This window comes from Propithecus coquereli, unplaced genomic scaffold (genome assembly GCF_000956105.1).
Source record: "Propithecus coquereli isolate 6110/MARCELLA unplaced genomic scaffold, Pcoq_1.0 Scaffold67, whole genome shotgun sequence".
Taxonomy (NCBI): domain Eukaryota; kingdom Metazoa; phylum Chordata; class Mammalia; order Primates; family Indriidae; genus Propithecus; species Propithecus coquereli.
Genome location: NW_012152729.1, coordinates 2548694 through 2567938, shown reverse-complemented (window position 1 = coordinate 2567938; position 19245 = coordinate 2548694). Strand labels below are relative to the sequence as shown.

Below are 19245 nucleotides of genomic sequence, written 5' to 3'. Positions count from 1 at the left end.
ACTTTGTGAACAGTATTTTAGGTTCTCAGTAGCTAAGACAGAGGCCATGTTCCTAAAACAAAAAAGTTATCCAAATGAATTAATGGTATATTTTGGCAAAATAAGGAGTTGATCAAGAAAAAATGTGCATCATGAAAGGATTCTTTTGTGGTGTTTTTTTTTTTTTTTGAGAATCCTATAGGTTATAGGTTATAAAGAACTAAAATGTAGGTATTGTTTAGAAGAACTAAATAAAACAAACAGTTATACCAGAATTGGGGGCTTTTAAAAAGAGATATAAGGCCAGGTGCGGTGGCTCACGCCTATAATCCTAACACCCTGAGAGGCTGAAGCAGGAGAATCCCTTGAGCTTAGCAGTTTGAGACCAGCCTGAGCAAGAGCGAGACCCTGTCTCTACTAAAAAAATTAAAAAAATTAGCTGAACAACTAAAAATATATATATTAAAAAAATTAGCCAGGCATGGTGACTCATGCCTGTAGTCCCAGCTACTTGGGAGGCTTAGGCAGGAGGATCGCTTGAGCCCAGGAGTTTGAGGTTGCTGTGAGCTAGACTGATGCCACGGCACTCTAGCCCGGTCAACAGAGTGAGACTCTGTCTTAAAAAAAAAAAGAAATCAGATTATTTTCTTGTTTTATCCTCTGCTTGTCTTCATTTGGATCCAGGATATGACATGTTTATCAGTTTATATGAAAATGTGATATTTTGCTAAGGGAACTATTTCAAGTTTCTTTGAAATTTTTTATTCTAATTCTGAGCTAAACATTAAATTAATCAAACTTTGGGTTTTATAATCAGCCAGAGAATCCTAATAACTAGTTAATAATTCTTTTTGGTTTATTTTCATAAAATTGATTTTTTACTTTCAATAATTATATATTAATATTCTTTTCAGAAGTAATGTAATCTCAGTAACACTAATACTTTTTAGCAGTTTTAACATGTATAGATAATATATGGTCATAAAGCATGCACAATAGAAATCTCTGTTGAATATCTCCACTTACTGGATCACTGTAGGTTTTTAGGGCCGTAATTTAAGTTCATAACTTTACATTAAGTGATCCATGTAATAAACTTTTCTTTTGGAAGGGCATTACTAAAAGTGCTTTGAATTCTATGCCATGGCAATTAATAAATCTCAAGTGTGTAACAGGTATTTTCTACCCAGTTGAAAGGACTTAAATTGAGTGTTATTTACACTATAGCAGAGAACACTAGAGAACTAAGTTAATGACCTATAATCAAAGAACTGCTATGTTTTAATTCATTTCAGACGTGATCGGGCGCGGTTAGGGCGGCGCAGCCGTAGACTTAATTCATTTCAGATCTCTTAATTACCTAAATTAAAATCATAGGAGGCCAGGTGTGGTGGCTCATGCCTGTGATCCCAGCACTTTGGGAGGCTGAGGCGGGAGGATTGCTTGAAGCCAGGAGTTCAAGACCAGCCTGGGCAACAAAACAAGACCCCATCACTACAAAAATTTTTTAAAATATTATGTGGGTGTGGTGGCATGTGCCTGTAGTCCCAGCTACTCAGGAGGCTGAAGTGGATCACTTCAGCCCAGGAGTTTGAGGTTACAGTGAGCTATGATTACTCTACTGCACTCCGGCCTGCACTACAGAGCAAAACCCTGTCTCAAAAAAAACCAAACAAAAACAACAACAACAAAAATAGGAATTTCTAAGCCATCTATAACAACAAAGCTATACAAAAAATGAGATAAAGAAAACATGTTATCATTTTCAAGTTCCTACTATGTGATAGGAATTGTGTTAGACAATTTGCCTACCATCATATCTCAATCATTCCAGCCACAAAGTTACCTCTCTTCTTTCCTACTGGGGTCTTAGTTGTCTTAGTTCTTTACTCCTCGCCATTGCACTTTAGGGAATTTGGCATTGTGTGCTATCACTTCAATTAGGGAAACACAAGATCTTGGATGAGGCAGTGTATAAGCTATTGAGTTGAGAAAGCCTACCTCTTCTTTATAAGTGTAGGATCTGCAAAATGGGAATATGACTTCTAGAAGCATATTAATTCTTAATAAAAATGATTTACAGCAACAGAATTTTATGTCCCATTGAATTTATTATAATTTATTGACTTACATTAGAAAGAATTTACAATTATGTAATTTGGATTTTCTTCAGTTAACTAAATTTGAGGAACAAATTTGCCTTTGCTCTCCTGGGTTAACGGGGTTAACATATTTCAGAATTTTTGCTACTTAATGTAGTATACTATTTATGAAATTGAACCTGAAGCCTATTAACAGGAAAGGTAATTCACCTATATATTGTTGTGAGCTAAAATGTTGTGAGTTGATCTTGGCTGTTCCATATAGTCATTCCTACTTTTTCTAGAAAACTGGACCACTTCCAAAAGGAAGTCAAATCCTAGTTATAAACATGTTGCAAGTCGGTTTAAAAATCTCTGCTCCTCCTTCTATTTTATTATACTGAAATTAAATCCAAATACATAAACATATTATACATATAGATAGTATATATGTATAGATAGACTTATTCTAAATTTTGCATTATTAGAATGAAAAGTATAAGCAAACTTGCTATAATCATTAATTCAGAAACAACTGCTAATTCAAGAAACTATCCACATTATAAATTGTCATTGAGAAAAAGTAAACTTGGCCTTTTATTGCTTTATTCCTTAAATATTTACCTTTTTATCATCCTCTTAATTTTTAGCAATAACTTTTGTAAGTAGTATGATTTAGTCAGTTTCTGGTAAATAAGTACGTTTTTGTATTACCTGAGTTTATAGAACAGCATTTTAACACTTCACAGATTCTCAATCATTCATAGACTAAATACTTATATAAAATAGATACAATTTCTATTTTTATGTGTTTTGTACAATTTTACCTAAGAAATTAATGCACAGAAGTGTATATAGTTTTATTTCTGCTAATTTTTTTCACATATGAGATTAATGTGGATTTGGGTATCATAAAGACCTAATTTGAATCTGATTGCTGTCATTTCTATCATATAGACAGACTCTTGGGAAAGTGAAATAAATTTCTAATAATAATACCCCTGTAATTAGTAATACTAGCTTCTTCTTAAGGTTCTTACGAAGATTAATACGTAAAATACCTAATAAACCTGACAATTAATGATTATTCAGTAACCATTGACCTCCCTCCCACATGAGTTTCTGACTACATTTATTAGTAAGGTTTAAAAAAAAAGTCTTTTCTTTATAAAAATCAGTTTTTGAACTTTATTTTCATTTTTTTTCTTTATGTTCTCATCCAGCCAGGGTCAGATGTTTTATACACAGTGGCCTATCTAATTCAAAAGTAGAAATTGGTATTTTTTTAAGGGGAGGATAAGGAAGTATGTGGGAGTCGGTATGGCCTGAAAAATGAAAGGATTCTTTTGTTGCTGAAATACAGGTATTTCTTACAGCTTGAGTGTATCCATTCAAAACATACCTTTCTACTTTTTAAGAGATTTGTGGTAAGGGAATAGCCTAAAAAACACCTGAAAGAGACCATTCTGACTTGTGGATTAGATTGCATTTGTAAACAGGAGAACAAATTGGTGAATATGAGTTAAAAATTTTGGATCAGAAATTTCACCACATGCATTTATATGGATGTTAACAATTTAATTTTTAAAGTTTATTTTAAAACATTGCTTATTTTAGCATGTAAGCTTATGTTGGGAGGGAAAAGTACAAATGGGAAATTGAAACTGTTTTAAACATGTAAATTAAATGATCAACCCTACAATTTTTGTTTTTTGGGTTTTTTTGTAAGTAATCTGGATTGCTTATTTTATATGCTGGGATGCTAGCTGTTTTTTCTATTAATACACTTAACTTGCATTCTAGCTTCGCCATTTCAGAGACAGGCATCGTGTGGTGGGTTGTGTGACAGTGTCTGTCAATAGTGAAGACAAATAGTGCCAGAGACACTTAACCCATCCAATCTCACCCAGGGTATAGGTCGGTCTCGTTTTCAGACTTCTTCATAAGTCTTTTCTTTCTTTCTTTCTTTCCTCCTTCCTTCCTTCCTTTCTTTTTTTGTTTCTAAATAGTAGATTGATACTGATTGAAACTAAACCTTTTTGTAAAGTTTTAAACTTTACATTAATATTATAAGAAGAAGAAGAAGAAAAGTAGAAAATGAAGGTTGGCATGTAAGGTGTTGACAAAGCAGGTTTGCAGCCACTTTGTGTGTTCTAGATATTTCAGTCTCTTGGCGACATGAATGTTGGCCTTACAATTTTTTCTCTGAATATCTTTCTTCTTTGATCTGAAAATATGTCCTTGTATCTGATGACTTTTATCAGACAAGATGTTTAGAGTTGAAGTCATTGTTACACTAAGGAAAATATAATACTTAAGAATAACTAAGATTGAACAATATGTGTTTTAGATCAGAAATTGTTTCTAAATATTCCTGTGTTGGTTTTCTGAACAGTCAATAGTTTACTCCTTTGTTCCACTATTGGTTCAGTTAGCACACTTGCAAAATTTTATGGCTTTTGTTTCAATTGATTTTGCGCAGGTGTTGAAAAATTGTAAAATATATGTGCATATTTAAATGCTAGGGATCAGATTTTGACCTTGGAAGCTTAGTTAAATGCCATTTCTGTCACATATTTTAAATCAGTGAAAGGTATTTGTTTCTTTTGAGGATTTTAAGGAATGTTTCTAATTTGAAAGCTTTCTATAAAAAGTTTAGTTAGTTCTATATAAAGTATCATCTATTTTTTATGGTATTTTAAGAACTAAAATATTATGGTAGTTAAAATAATTTCTATTAGACAAATCTAGAACTAATAATTCTTCATTTTAAAATATAATTTAAGCAAGGAGTATGTAAAATCTACATCGGTTTCTCTATGTGGTACCATTTAAAATCCATTTTCTTCTTTCACATCAAATTAATAATACTTGCAAATCTGGTATATCCATGTATTCCATGTAGATATTATCTGCCAATTTTTTTTCCCAACTCTTCCAATATTCATAGTGAACCTTTAGTGACTCCATCAATTCTTAAAAGAGGCCATATATACAATTCAAATTTACCCTCTTAAAAGAGGTCATATATACAGTTCAAATTTACCGTCTTTACTGACATTTGATATCGTAATTGGCTACTGCTAATAGTGGAAGTATTAGGCTTAAATATAGGATACTATAGATATGATACTCCCCTCCCTTCACTTTTAAATTTTAAAATTAATCTATTCTGAGATTATAAATTTCCATTAGTAAATTATAGAATGATCTATGATTTTAATTTTCCCTTTGATTTGCTATGCTCTCTGCAGACACAGAAAATGCTGTAAAAAAATAAAATTCTTCCATATAAGTTAAACTAGGTTCATAGATAATTCTTTCATAAAAGAAAAAAGTCAATATATTCACTTAGATGAGAGAATAATTATAAGAAAAAATTTAAGAAAAACTTCCAGGTTTATGAAGGATTGGTAACAGATTGAAGGAACAAGTAAAATTATAGTTATAAAGTAGAAATACATTATATTCTGTTCTTTTCAGAGTTATTAAAACATTTTTATGTTAGAGTTTCTGTATTTTTAATATGTAGCAATTAAACATAGTCTCTACATTCCTAACCTAAAATAGAGGCTCAGTTCCAAAAAAGTAGGGAAGGGAGTAGTTAACATTTTGCAGGAACTTACAAATAAAAAAGAATATATAGATGGGGCAGGATTGCATTAGTACTTTAGTTCTGCAGAATGTCAATTAAGCTGTTTCTTGATATTTTATTTAGTGATATGGTGACTGAAAAGTCTTTATAAATATTTTAAGTAAATTTACAATATTCCCAGGAATATTTTTTAGTGCTTTTCTGGGAATGCTTGGAAATGATAAATTAGTGTTTAGAGATCTAAAATGTTTTTGATAACATTACTTTTATGTATTTATATTTTAATGGAGTAATAAATTTATGGATTAATATATGTAGGTAATTTGGCTTGTTTGTAGTTGAAGGAAAGAAAGTAATTAAAACACTCTCTGTAGAAATAGCAAATAGTTACCTCTAAACAGTATTTTCCTTGTGTCAGATAATGCTATTGTAGTAATGTATATTCTAAGCACTTTGAGTAGTAAATTCTTTCTTTTTTCAACTTACATTTATTTGCCAGTTTGATTTTAATAGAACTCAATATATATATAAAACTTCTGGCTTCCCATAAATCAATTTAAATTCAAATTGTTAAAAATTTGAATTTTATTTTATGCCTGGTACTGTGGTAGATGTTAGGAGGTTCCAAGGTGAAAAAGGTATTGTCAGTGCTCCGAAGGGGCCCACATTTCTTATTTTCCACTTTACCACACTAATTAATGTAGTTAGGTGATCTCCTGCTAACCAGAATGTAACATTTTCATGTGAAAGATTTTTTTTTTTGAGACAGAGTCTCACTCTGTTGCCCTGGCTAGAGCGAGTGCCGTGGCGTCAGCCTAGCTCACAGCAACCTCAAACTCCTGGGCTCAAGCGATCCTACTGCCTCAGCCTCCCGAGTAGCTGGGACCACAGGCACGCGCCACCATGCCCGGCTAATTTTTTCTATATATTTTTAGTTGTCCAATTAATTTCTTTCTATTTTTTTTTAGTAGAGACGGGGTCTCGCTCTTGCTCAGGCTGGTTTCGAACTCCTGAGCTCAAACAATCTGCCCGCCTCAGCCTCCCAGAGTGCTAGGATTACAGGCGTGAGCCACCGCGCCCGGCCCTGATAATGAACTTTTTAATTTAATACGTATAACCAGGAAACTACAGGTAAAATGCAGCAATTGTGTGTTAGGTGTCCAAGGAAAATGTATAGAATATTTAAATTTATATAGAGTATAACATCACAGTTTGTCATACCTGTCCCAGAACAGACACGTATGTATGACTGTATCAGTAGGATTTTATAATCATAATGGTTTTGATAAGATTTGCAGGATAAAATTATTTTTTTACCTCAAAGAGCAATGCTAGATTATATTTTACATATTAAATATATAAATAGCACATAACTTGCTTTTTAGTTCATGATCACTTTCACCTGTACTTCGGGGATCCCTGAGGTGTTCATCTTCTGCATTCTTATGCACGTGATACTTAGATTCAAAAAGAGTGGGTGAAAGAAAGCCGCTTTGCAGAAATACAAGTTCACAGCATTCATGCTGCATGCTTTGTGTGTTCCATTGCAAATATTGCATGCTGCATACTTGCATTTCTCTGCAAATGAAGAACACAGGCTCATACACATGCAAAAATTTAGTTTTATTTTGGCCAATAGTTGGAACAGATGGAGGAATGTTAGATAATACTTTCTCTGTTTTTTTCTAAAATGAATTCTGTAGTATCTTTCAAAAAACAAGGAAAAAACTTTATATTTAAACCCAAAGTGGCTACAAATCAGCTTCTAAACTGTCACTGATTTAGATTTTGTAGTTTTTACAAATCTTTTAAAATATTTATTTATTAAGAAAACATTGCATTAATGCATGATACAAAATTGATAAGTTTTTCTTTAAATTGGAATGCAGTTTAAAGTGACTGAATTTTCCAATTTCAGCTACTGCATTTGACAAGGATACAAACTGGAAAATGGAACTGGTATCATCTAAGTGCTTTAGGCTCTTGATTTATGGTTGTTGGGAAAAGTCCTTCTATGTGGCATTATGTAGATCACATTCTTGATGGCTAATGTTAATTACTGTGCTCTTAAGTCTTGACAGCAATGAACAAACCTGGGTGGATATAGTTCTTGCAAATAATTTAAGTGTTTTGACACGTTTTCTATTAAAAAATAGATCTTTGGCACTTGGCTTTTGATGATCTAAACATTGACATTCTTACATTTCACTCTTTATGTTATAATTGATGTGAATGTTGCAGTTCCAATAACTGCACATCAATTTCAAGTTTTATCATACACTTTAATACAGTGGCATACTTGGCTATAGATACAAATTAATTTTAGATTTCAAGTATTTTTTAGTTGTCTGTCACATGTTACCTATTTTTATTTTTTACATGTATGATTATAAACCTTTCCATATCTTGTATGAGATAAAACGGCATTTTTAAAATTTTAGGGATGATAACTTCCAACCTTAGCAATATTAGTGTGCCTCTGTGGTTATGATGTTAAGGGCTAAAGTAGTATTTTCAATGATCTATTCTGCCAGTTGCCACACATTCTGAAAAGATCTACTTAAATGTTTTTTGCTAGGCATAATAGATAAATAGTTTTATAAAAAATCTTTTTTAGGCCAGGTGCAGTGGCTCACACCTATAATCCTAACACTTTGGGAAGCCAAGGTGAGAGGATTGCCTGAGCCCAGGAGCTCAAGACCAGCCTCAGCAAGAGTGAGACCCCATCTCTACAAAAAACAGAAAAATTAGCCTGGTGCAGTGGTATATGCCTGTCGTCACAGCTACTGGGGAGGCTAAGACAGGAGGATTGCTTGAGCCCAAGAGTTTGAGGTTACAGTGAGCTATGAGCCATTGCACTCTAGCCTGGGTGACAGAGCGAGACTCTGTCTCAAAAAAACAAACAAAATATATATATATATATAAAAAATATATATATTTTTTATAAGAATTAATTCTGATGCTCTCCAGAGATTTTCCTGCTTAATTCCTTTTTGTTAGTCTTCAGCTAATAAAATTTACTGTTACTCTTACATTAGGAAATTCCCTTAATAGTCACACTCAAGCAGGCCCTTTAAAAAGAAGAAATGGACAGTGGTAACCAATTGCTGAGCATGTAATCAAGTACTTTATAAGAGAAATCCATCCAATAATCAGGCCTTACTCTGCTTTTTGTTCTGTCATAAAGGATGGATTTATTTGTTTTATAACTCATGGATTTGAACTGCCACTTCCAGCTTCTGGAGACTCAGTGGTTAACTTGTTTATCTTCTACAACCCAGCCTGTTACAAATCAAACCTTATTCTTTATTCTCCTAGATTTTACAACCAATCATAGTGACGGTACCAGTTCCATTTTGCCTCCAATTCAGTTGGTTATATATTTTTTCTATTTATTTCTCATTTTATAATTGATATCTGGAATAATCAGCAGCTCTTTTCTCATTTATTTTCTCATATTTTTATTCCAGGATTTGCCTCTGAAGCAGGGAGTGTCTGCATTAAAAATGACCTGTAGTTCTCTGCTTCATAGGTTAGAAACTTATTTTAATATTTTGTGGCTAAGCACAGTCCCACTTTTCAAATTCTATAATGAATTATTTAATTGGCATTGAATGTGGACCACCAGCATATATTTCATATTGGGGTTTTCTTTATTACTTTAAATGATTAAAATTCAATAGAACGTCCAGCTGAGGCAATAAAAGCTTATTCTTGCTTTACAGCTTAAAACATTAAATTAGATTTTTAAAAAATCTATCAATTATAGACAAGTAAAATAATGCTATTTGGGCATTTTTTAAAATTGCATTTCTTAGACCTTGTATTGCTTGAAGCATTTATATTCTAAAACTTAACCAAATTCCGACTATTCATCTTGGGGAAAAACAATCAGTTCACAAATCACATTTTCAATGGGACTGCTAGCCAGCATAGGTGAAAACATGTATAGTGTATTTACTCTTGAATTGTACACTGCAGATGCTTCTTCAGCTCCCTCCTCTTCCTCCATGGGCGGTGCTTGCAGCTCCTTTACCACCTCTTCCAGCCCTACCATTTATTCTACCTCAGTCACCGACAGCAAGGCTATGCAAGTGGAGAGCTGCTCCTCAGCCGTGGGGGTAAGTAACAGAGGGGTAAGTGAAAAGCAGTTAACCAGTAACACAGTTCAGCAGCATCCATCAACACCGAAGAGGCACACAGTCTTGTACATCTCACCACCACCTGAGGACTTGCTGGATAACAGTCGGATGTCCTGCCAGGATGAGGGGTGTGGATTGGAATCTGAGCAGAGCTGCAGTATGTGGATGGAGGATTCCCCCTCCAACTTCAGTAACATGAGCACCAGTTCCTACAATGATAACACTGAGGTACCTCGTAAATCACGAAAACGAAATCCAAAGCAGAGGCCGGGGGTCAAACGACGAGATTGTGAAGAATCTAATATGGATATATTTGATGCCGACAGTGCCAAAGCACCTCACTATGTGCTTTCTCAGCTTACCACGGACAACAAAGGCAACTCAAAAGCAGGAAATGGGTTGGTATTCACATTTTTTAAAGTTCTATCACCATTATGCAAAACGAAAAAAAAAATCATTCCCAATTTTTTTAATTGCTCAGCTCAAGTTTGCATATAAAGCAAAGATACTAATTTTATCTTTGAAATACATGAAAATTTTAACTTAAAATTACCAGATTTTACTAGAGGAAAAAATAAAATAACAATAGGTTCATAGCAATAGATATCTTATTAAGAGTATGGTTAGGTAGTAGAAAATGAAAATAATATGTTTTGAAATAAATTTCAAATGAACTTATATTTTAAAAGGATTTAAAAATATCACTTATAGAAATAACTAGTAATGTAATGGCCCTAGCTAAAACAACTCAAAATGGTCACCAAGAGTTATATTCTCTTCCACATTGTTTCTTCATATGCTTCATTCTGTTACAATTTTGAGAGGATTTTAGACTTTATTTTTGTTTTTTCTCTTTATTTGATGAGAAAAAGAAAAGACTGAGTTGAAAGTTGGTTCTCACCATTTAGGTTCACATATTTTAAGCTTTTTTTTTTTTTGATACATTGATTGTGCCAATTCAGGATTTTTTTTTAATCACTTTTTTTCTGTGATTCTGGGTTACTTATCTGGAGGGTGATGAAAAGGACATGTTTGAGTGTTCTTTCATCTCTGCCAGTTCGTACTACTCACTAAATGTATTTCCATAGCTACATTACAGAATATTCATTGCTATAATATAGACTAGTATGACTTATTTTTAACTTTTAATTTCTTTAGTACTTCTATTTTAATGTTTAATTGCTAGACTTTTTTTTTTTTTTTTTTGGAGACAGGGTCTCTCTCTGCTGCCGAGGCTCGAGTGCAGTGGCATCATCATGGCTCACTGAAGCCTCCAACTGCTGAGCTCAAGTGATCCTCCTGCCTCAGCCTCCTGAGTAGCTGGGACTACAGGCACGCAGTACCACACATGGCTAATTTTTTTATTTTTTGTGGAGACGGGGTCTTGCTATTGCCCAGGCTGGTCTTAAACCCCTGGGCTCAAGCAATCCTTCCAAGTTGGACTGCCAAAGTGCTAGGTTTACATGCGTGAGCCACCACCTGACCAATTGCTAGACTTTTAAATTAGATTTTTCTGCAGTATATTCAACATAGCTTGTTAAAATTTAATTCACTGGATTTTGAGAATGACTTTTTTGGGAGGAAGGGTATGATCCTTTAGTTGACCCAGTGTCACCTACAATTTCAAATGATCACAAAAAGTGATGATGAAGCTTTAGATTGGTTTATTACTTGATGACATCATTGATCTTTTTTAAGTTAAAGATCTGTTTGAATATTATAGAGAATATTCTTAATGTATATTAAACTTGTCCTTAAACTTTCCCTCAGTACATTTTTAAAGTAACGTCTACTATTTAAGCAATAATTATACTACTTTCTTTACTAATTTCATTTAAAACTCCTTTGGGGTGGTATAGTTAAATAAAAATGTACATTTAAATGCTTGTCAGTTTTAGAAAGTCCAGATTAGGAAATTACCAAGAAGAAAACAAAGTGTACCGTTTCCTAAAATGTTGCCATTTAACAAAGTCAAGAATTCCAGAACATAATATTTGTAGAACTATTACATATAAAATAAAGCATAATAAAATAAAATTGTGACTAGTAGCACAGACCTAAAAGTTTCATGAATATCATTAAATACACATATATGTTTATTTGGGCTTCAATGGAGAAAGTCTTTTACAAAGTTCTCGAAGAGAGATTTTCATCTTTATATTGAAATAGATGTTGAAGGTTCAAATTAAGAACAAATAAAATTTTGACTTAAGGGATAATCAATACAGTGATTTGCAGTAGCTAATTAAGGAGATATCTTCACTACATCTTTTCTGCTTCTACTTTTGTAGATAGATGCGTCTTAGAAATGAATTGAGGTTACCTAGGGAAAGTATAATGACATTGGTCAAAACAAAATCTTTTGTGAAATAATTCATGGAGCAGAAACTCTGTTAAGCAGCAGAGGAAATGCCTAGCTTCTTAGGTAATGAAAAAATATTTGACACTGGTATATGGGAATGATAGAAGTAGTTTAAAATTTGAATTTATAAAAATTTTACTGAGGAAGGGATGAAAGCACATGTAAATATATAGAAAAATTGGCCTTAAAAACAATTTTTCAGACCATCTCAAGCTAAAAGTCTATGTTCTTCAACAATGAGAAAGATGTCAGAAACATGAAAGAAATTTTAAAATGTTTTGAGAGTTAAGATGTATAGCCTTAAATTTAATGTGCTGTAAATTTGCAATTTATATAATGCTAAGTATTTTTAAAATGTATTTTCAGATATGATGTGTACAGCAGTTTATTGATCTTCAAGATACCACATAGAAATATTGATAGTCTATAGATGAAAATATCATTTTTATATAACTGAAATTTTAGAGTTTTTTAATTTAAAAAAGAAAACAACTTAGTATTTAAATATTCCTAGCCACATCATTCTTAAATTCTTCAACTAAATAACCTGAGGATCAGTTACCCCCTATGCTCTTCTAGATATTTCTACAAGTTAGACATGATGTCATCTGGATGTGAAACCTATTTTAGGCATTTTGTAGTGAAAATTATTTTTGTGACATAGGCAACCAGAAGGATTAGAATGATTGTGCAGCACAAAGAAATTAGAATGTTATTTTAAAACTTCTTAATAGACTATGCCATGACAGTAGATTTCACCTTTTAGGTGTCATTTAGAAGCAAAATCCCCTATAACTAACTGCTACTTTCTGGTTTTTTTCTTAAGCCATCATGCCTTAAACATTTATGATTTGAATGACTACTTTTGTAAGAATTAGTTGATGTTTTTATGGTTTTACATGTCTATAGATCTAAATATATATGTGTTCCATTTTTACATTTAAACTTAGAGAATAAAAATAGTTTGAAGGACTCTTTAAAGTATCATTTTAGAAATTGTTTTATTACACATACTATTCTCCTTTAAGCTGTAATATGTATACTTTGTCAACTCACTCAACAGGTCTTCATTCCCCAGTGAGATATTTTGTTTTACTGGACTAGTAAAACTCATTTTCATTTGTTTTTACTCTGATCAATATTAGCTCAACTAGCATAAGTGAACCTAAAAACATATCAAGTTAATTGATATGCAATACAAATTTCCCTTATATTTCAAACTAAAGTTTATAAAATTAATAGATACGAATTACAAATATTTGAAAAATACAACAAAATAACCCATAATGTTACTTGGTACAACTGCTATTACCATTTTACTGTATTTTCTTTTAGTCCCTTTGTATTTGGAGAATGTTTTTACATAGTTTCTATGAATGAATATTTTTGCTTTGATTTTAAGATGAGTATAAAACAGAATATCATTATAGAATTTCATGTGTGAGGAACTGCACACTCTTCAGATATTCAGACCAAATGTTTGAATTTCTACCTAGAATCATGAAAAGAAAAACAGGGTTTATTGCCCATTGTTCCAGCTTCAACTTGATACTTTTGTTCATAGAATTTATTCTTCCAGGGCCTTTTAAATGACTTACACAGGTAATCTTTGACTTCATTATGTCAAACTTACATGAATGGCATTCCTTGTCCAATTAGGACCTTTCTCATCCCACTGTTTTAGAAGCTCTTTTTTTTATCTCTCTTTTCCTGTCTTTGTCCCTTCTTTTCTTTGCCTTCATCTACAAACATTTCTTCAGCACCTGTTATGTTTCAGGAACTGCACAGGTTCAGGGAATATGAAGATGATTAATCACAGTACTTGGCCTGAGAACTTTTCTCTTATCCAGTCAGTTTTACTGCATCCCCATGCCAGTTCCATTCCTTCTGCCCCTTTCCTACTCGTGGGGTTCAACCCAGTCCCCACTTGCATTGAGAGTCCTGCCTTTGCATACTCGCTCTCTCTCTCTCTCTCTCTTTCTCCCTTATTTTTATGACTGAAACAACAATTTGGTTATAGCTGGAGGAGTAAACATTAGAGCCAGGTTTAAGGCTGCTTTGCTCCTCTATATTTGAAGTCATACTATTCCTCCTGGGATCTGGTTGCTTTTGGAGGAGATTTTGTGCATAGTCCTCTTGTTCCTGGATCTTCAGTGCGAGTCAAAATTTAGGACTAGGAAAGTCACAGAGAAGACATTGTAGACTCTGACAGTATTTCAAAATGTACATGAATAATTTTAAATCTGTTGCATGTTGCTCAAAAGAAAACAGTGTTGCTTTCTACTTATTTTTATTATGTTTTTGCAGTGCTTCAGCTATTTTACAGATTAAATGTGCTAGCCTGAAGTCTTAACCACCATTTGGGATATTGTTTCCCTATGAACATACATTGCACATAGCAAATGCATTATAAATAAATAAATGTTAGAAACACAATTAAAAAAAATAAGTTAGGTTGCTGGTGCTTTAAAGTCTAGATTATTAAATTTTTATTGAGGGCTTTAATTATTTAAACTAATCACAAATAAAAATACTCTAAAAATCACACTTCTGGGAATGATTATTTAGAGTAAAGCTAATTTCCCAATAAAAATGGAATCACTGATCTTTTATTATAATTTTCTCCAATTTGATTTACCGAGAAAGGTATCTAAAACAATATGCTACGTACACTGTCATTTGCTTTTTTTAGGCCTGGGGGTGATTTGCTCTCCCCACTTTTTTTCCTTTGCTTTGCACATCTGATTAGAAAATAATAATAGTTAAACTTTTAGCTTTATATAAGCCTCACATATATATGTAATTTTTAAATTTTACTTTGACTGAAGTGCAGTGTGAAAGGTTATAGTGACATTAACTATTCTTTCCTGTTATTCTCAGTTTATTGCACTTAATCTTCCTCCCTTCCTCTTACCACTCATATGTATTCTTTCTCTTTTCTGTCCAATTTTATTTTTGCATCATAGAGTTAAATTTTGTTACAAAACTTTTGAAGATATTTTGTTTATGGAATGTATCTTCCATTAGGCAGTATTTTATTTTGCTAGTAAGCTAAGCAGTTGTTTCTTAATGTTACTGCCTATTTCTTTTCTTCCTTTATTTTAGATAGCTTTTGTAGAAAACTCTTTTTGATACTTTCTCCGTGTTGTGCTTTGATTTCTCAGAACATTGGAAAACCAAAAAGGAACTGGAGTAAAGAAGAGCCCTATGTTGTGTGGACAATATCCTGTAAAAAGTGAGGGAAAGGAGCTGAAGATAGTTGTACAACCTGAGACCCAGCACCGAGCTCGGTACCTGACTGAGGGCAGCCGTGGCTCAGTAAAAGATAGAACACAGCAAGGCTTTCCTACAGTAAAGGTAATTATTTGGTAATACATAAAGTATTTTCTCTAATTTTACTTATTTTGTTTTTAATCAGCAAAAGCTGCCTAAAACAGAAGGGTAGAATTACTAGCTATATACAATAGAAAAGATAGTAAAAGTCCAACTGGACCGTAAGGCAAATGTTACTTTCATGTCATTTAAATTTTAGTTTAAATGAAAGGGGAGATGAGAATATGTTCTGAAAAGTAAAATATCTGCAAGTTATGAATTTTCTTCCCCCATATTTGCTATTTGAATTAGATTCATCCCAAACTTTAAGAAGAAATTTTAAAGTGAAGTCAAGAAATATAGTAGAAATTATTAAGGACTTTGAAAATAAGGTTTTCGAGATGGTTAATCAGGACTCTTAGAAAAGAATTGATTGATACTTAAGTCTTCAGTTTATGAAATAGGGTATCAGTTGAGTCTTAATCTTTTCAGGACTCAAACTAAAAGTAAAAAAGGGGCTTAAATTTCAGCACCTGGGTTATTTTGTTATAAAGACTACTTCTTTTTGAAGACAAACCAAAAGAAAATGGGATGGGGGATGTTTAACAAGTGTCCCTATTCCCTGCAAAACACTAAACAGGGAGGAATGTTGGCTAGTCATATGGTAGATTCTTATTAAATAAATACAGTGTGTGTAAACATGTTAGTTGAACAATATTTTAAGATTGGGGTACAATAGTTCAAGATTGGAGTACAGTTGGACTGCCTTTCATTTTATACTTGAATTAAATTATAATCGAAACTCAGAATCAGGAAACTTGCTTGTGACCGTTTTTAAGGTTGGGTAATAGTCATAATACTCACATGTGCAATATCATTTCTACCCCTCTTTACTACCCACCACTCCAGCCCACCCCCATTCCTTCAAAGGAAGAACAAGTAACAGATAAGTGAGAAATTTAAGCTATGCTTTATGTAAATATTTGTCTAGCCAGACATTTTGATAGTTTGGGGTCAATATTTTTAAACTAGTTGCCCTGACTTTAATTTATGCCTTTGTCTAAGTACTCATCTAGTTAGAAGTACCTGTGATATTAATTGGCTATGATAGGTAATGAATTGACTGACCTTAAAAGTTTATTTATTTATTCATTCAACAAATATTGCATCCCTCCATGTTCAGACACTGTTCTAGGTACTGCTGACTAACAGTTTGACTAGTTTGTTTATTTGCTTGCTTATTTGCCTCATTATGTTATCATTTCACAGAGATATAGCTATACTGGGATAGAAAAGATGTGTAAGTTTTTTAAACACTTCAATATACATTGTATAATTTATCTTATGATTTTCTGCATTTTCTGTTAGCAGCTTCAATGTTTAACTATAAAACTCATCAAGAATCAGAATTGGAAACATTTGTCCCCAAATGCTGTTTTAAATATTTATTTATTCTTCAGCATACAAATTATAACTTAATTTATGAAGGCTTGCTAAAATCCTGCAATTATCCATAGATCTTGGTTTGAACTAGTAGTTTTCATACGGTAATGTTTTGGCCTGGGATTTCATGATGTTGTATATGTGCATCTAGTCTATGAAAGTGAGCTTTACTTCCCTATTTTATTCATACAGCTGCACTTCAGACACTTTTCTACTCAAGTATAAAATTTAGTGTAAAATATAGCATGGTCTCATTTGAAGATGATACCACTAACACAGTTTTGTGAATTTTTCCATTCGTTATGGTGGTAGATCTTGAATAACTCACGCGCTGCCTAAGGGACTGTGTATTCCTTCTCATCTGCTTGTACAAATAAATTATAAATGATAATTTATCATCTAACATAAATTTTTAATTAAAGTATGGTTATTGCAGAATTAAAACTAAGGTTTTCTGCAGAAACTTAGCCAATTCTCCTTTATGAAAATGTTTTACCTCTATTTTTCTTGAGGATTTAACTTTTTTTTTTTTTTTGAGACAGAGTCTCACTGTGTTGCCCGGGCTAGAGTGCTGTGGCGTCATCCTAGCTCACAGCAACCTCAAACTCCTGGGCTCAAGCGATCCTTCTGCCTCAGCCTCCCGAGTAGCTGGGACTACAGGCATGCGCCACCATGCCCGGCTAATTTTTTCTATATATTTTTAGTTGTCCAATTAATTTCTTTGTATTTTTAGTAGAGACGGGGTCTCGCTCTTGCTCAGGCTGGTTTCGAACTCCTGAGCTCAAACAATCGTCCCGCCTCGGCCTCCCAGAGTGCTAGGATTACAAGCGTGAGCCACCACGCCAGGCCGGATTTAACTTTTTAAAAATGTAATCCAGTTAAAAATATAAGATTTGGTCTTAAATGTTTGATTTTACAGTTAGATTGTTTGAAATGCTAATTAGCGTTTCTGCTGCATGTTTTCTGGTTTCAGCTGGAAGGCCATAATGAACCAGTAGTATTGCAAGTGTTTGTGGGCAATGACTCTGGTCGAGTAAAACCACATGGATTTTATCAGGCCTGCAGAGTAACTGGACGAAATACAACTCCTTGCAAGGAAGTAGACATTGAAGGCACTACTGTTATCGAAGTTGGCCTTGATCCTAGCAACAACATGACACTGGCGTAAGTACTTAGAAGAATTTTTTTATTATTATATACTACACTCTTGTGGTAGGCAGGAAGATTTTTTGGTTTCTAGTGTATAAAAGATTTTGAATATTTCAGTAAAATATTTTAAATATTACAAATAAAAAAAGACATTACTACAGAATTGTAATGGTTTAAAATTAACTCTTTTATCCTTTGCTAAAGAATTTCCATGGTGAAAGGCAGAGAAATGAAAGCCAGGTGGAATGCTGGCTTTTAGGAAAATTACAAAGACTGACTTACTGGGATTTATAATATTAACATTGAAATTGAAATTATAGTTTGATTTGTATTCCTAAATTCCAATTTATTAATGTTCTTTAGAAACTTTTCAGCAGCACCTGTGAAGTGCCTTGCCCCATCCTGATGTGAAAAGCATATTGCTGGTTTAAATTCACCTTCTGTTTTTATTTTCCTGTATTTAAAATAATTAATATCTTTAGACTGTGTATTATTTATCTTATGCATTTTCACTGCCTGAAAAATATTTGAAGTGTTAATGATTTAATTTTTTAAAATTATTTTTCCTTAACCCTTTTGTGAAGGGCCATTTTATTTATAAAATTAAACCATAACAGCAGGATGTATAGTGGTATGGGCTAGACCTATGTTATAATTATTTGTATATTGGATAGCTGCTAAAGACTTTACTCAGTTTTTAGTTTTCTTTTGAAAGCCATTTGGAATAGATTGGTAAAAGGTTAATTGGAAAAGAGGAATTTTGAGAAATGTTTAGTAAAGATTTATTTTTTTATCTTGTAACTTTTTAAAATTATTAAAATAAATGTATATAATGGGGGAGGAAAGGACGGGATCTACTGATTATAAAAATAGTACTTATTCATTATAAGAAAGTTGAAAACAGAGTAAAAAAAGAGCTAAAAAACATGCCTTTTAAGAACCAACTTCCCAGAAATAACCATTTTAATGTTTATCTTCCCAGCCTTTTTTGGGCAAAACTGAGAAAATACTGTACCCATTGTTTTGTAATCTGCTTTTTACTTAACATGCCATGAACATTTTCCTATGTCGTGTTGTAAATGTTACAATATACTTTTTAATGGCTGTACACTATTCCATCCTTTTGGGGACAGTTACTAATTTTTTTTTTTTTTTAAGACAGAATCTGGCTCTGTTGCCTGG

The 19245-nt window shown here is 32.8% G+C and overlaps 1 protein-coding gene across 2 annotated transcripts in view; it reads left to right on the top strand.

The window, feature by feature from the left end:
- NFAT5 (nuclear factor of activated T-cells 5, tonicity-responsive) overlaps positions 1-19245 on the top strand; it is a 130838-nt gene that overhangs the window by 61991 nt on the left and 49602 nt on the right. The window contains exons 3-6 of one of the 2 annotated variants that reach the window (XM_012660504.1): positions 9126-9187; positions 9637-10195; positions 15324-15516; positions 17888-18078. In XM_012660504.1, the coding sequence (XP_012515958.1) occupies positions 9666-10195; positions 15324-15516; positions 17888-18078 (914 nt within the window). In that variant the 5' untranslated portion in view covers positions 9126-9187; positions 9637-9665. The remainder of the gene's footprint in view (positions 1-9125; positions 9188-9636; positions 10196-15323; positions 15517-17887; positions 18079-19245) is intronic. The other variant, XM_012660505.1, reaches the window with a different exon arrangement.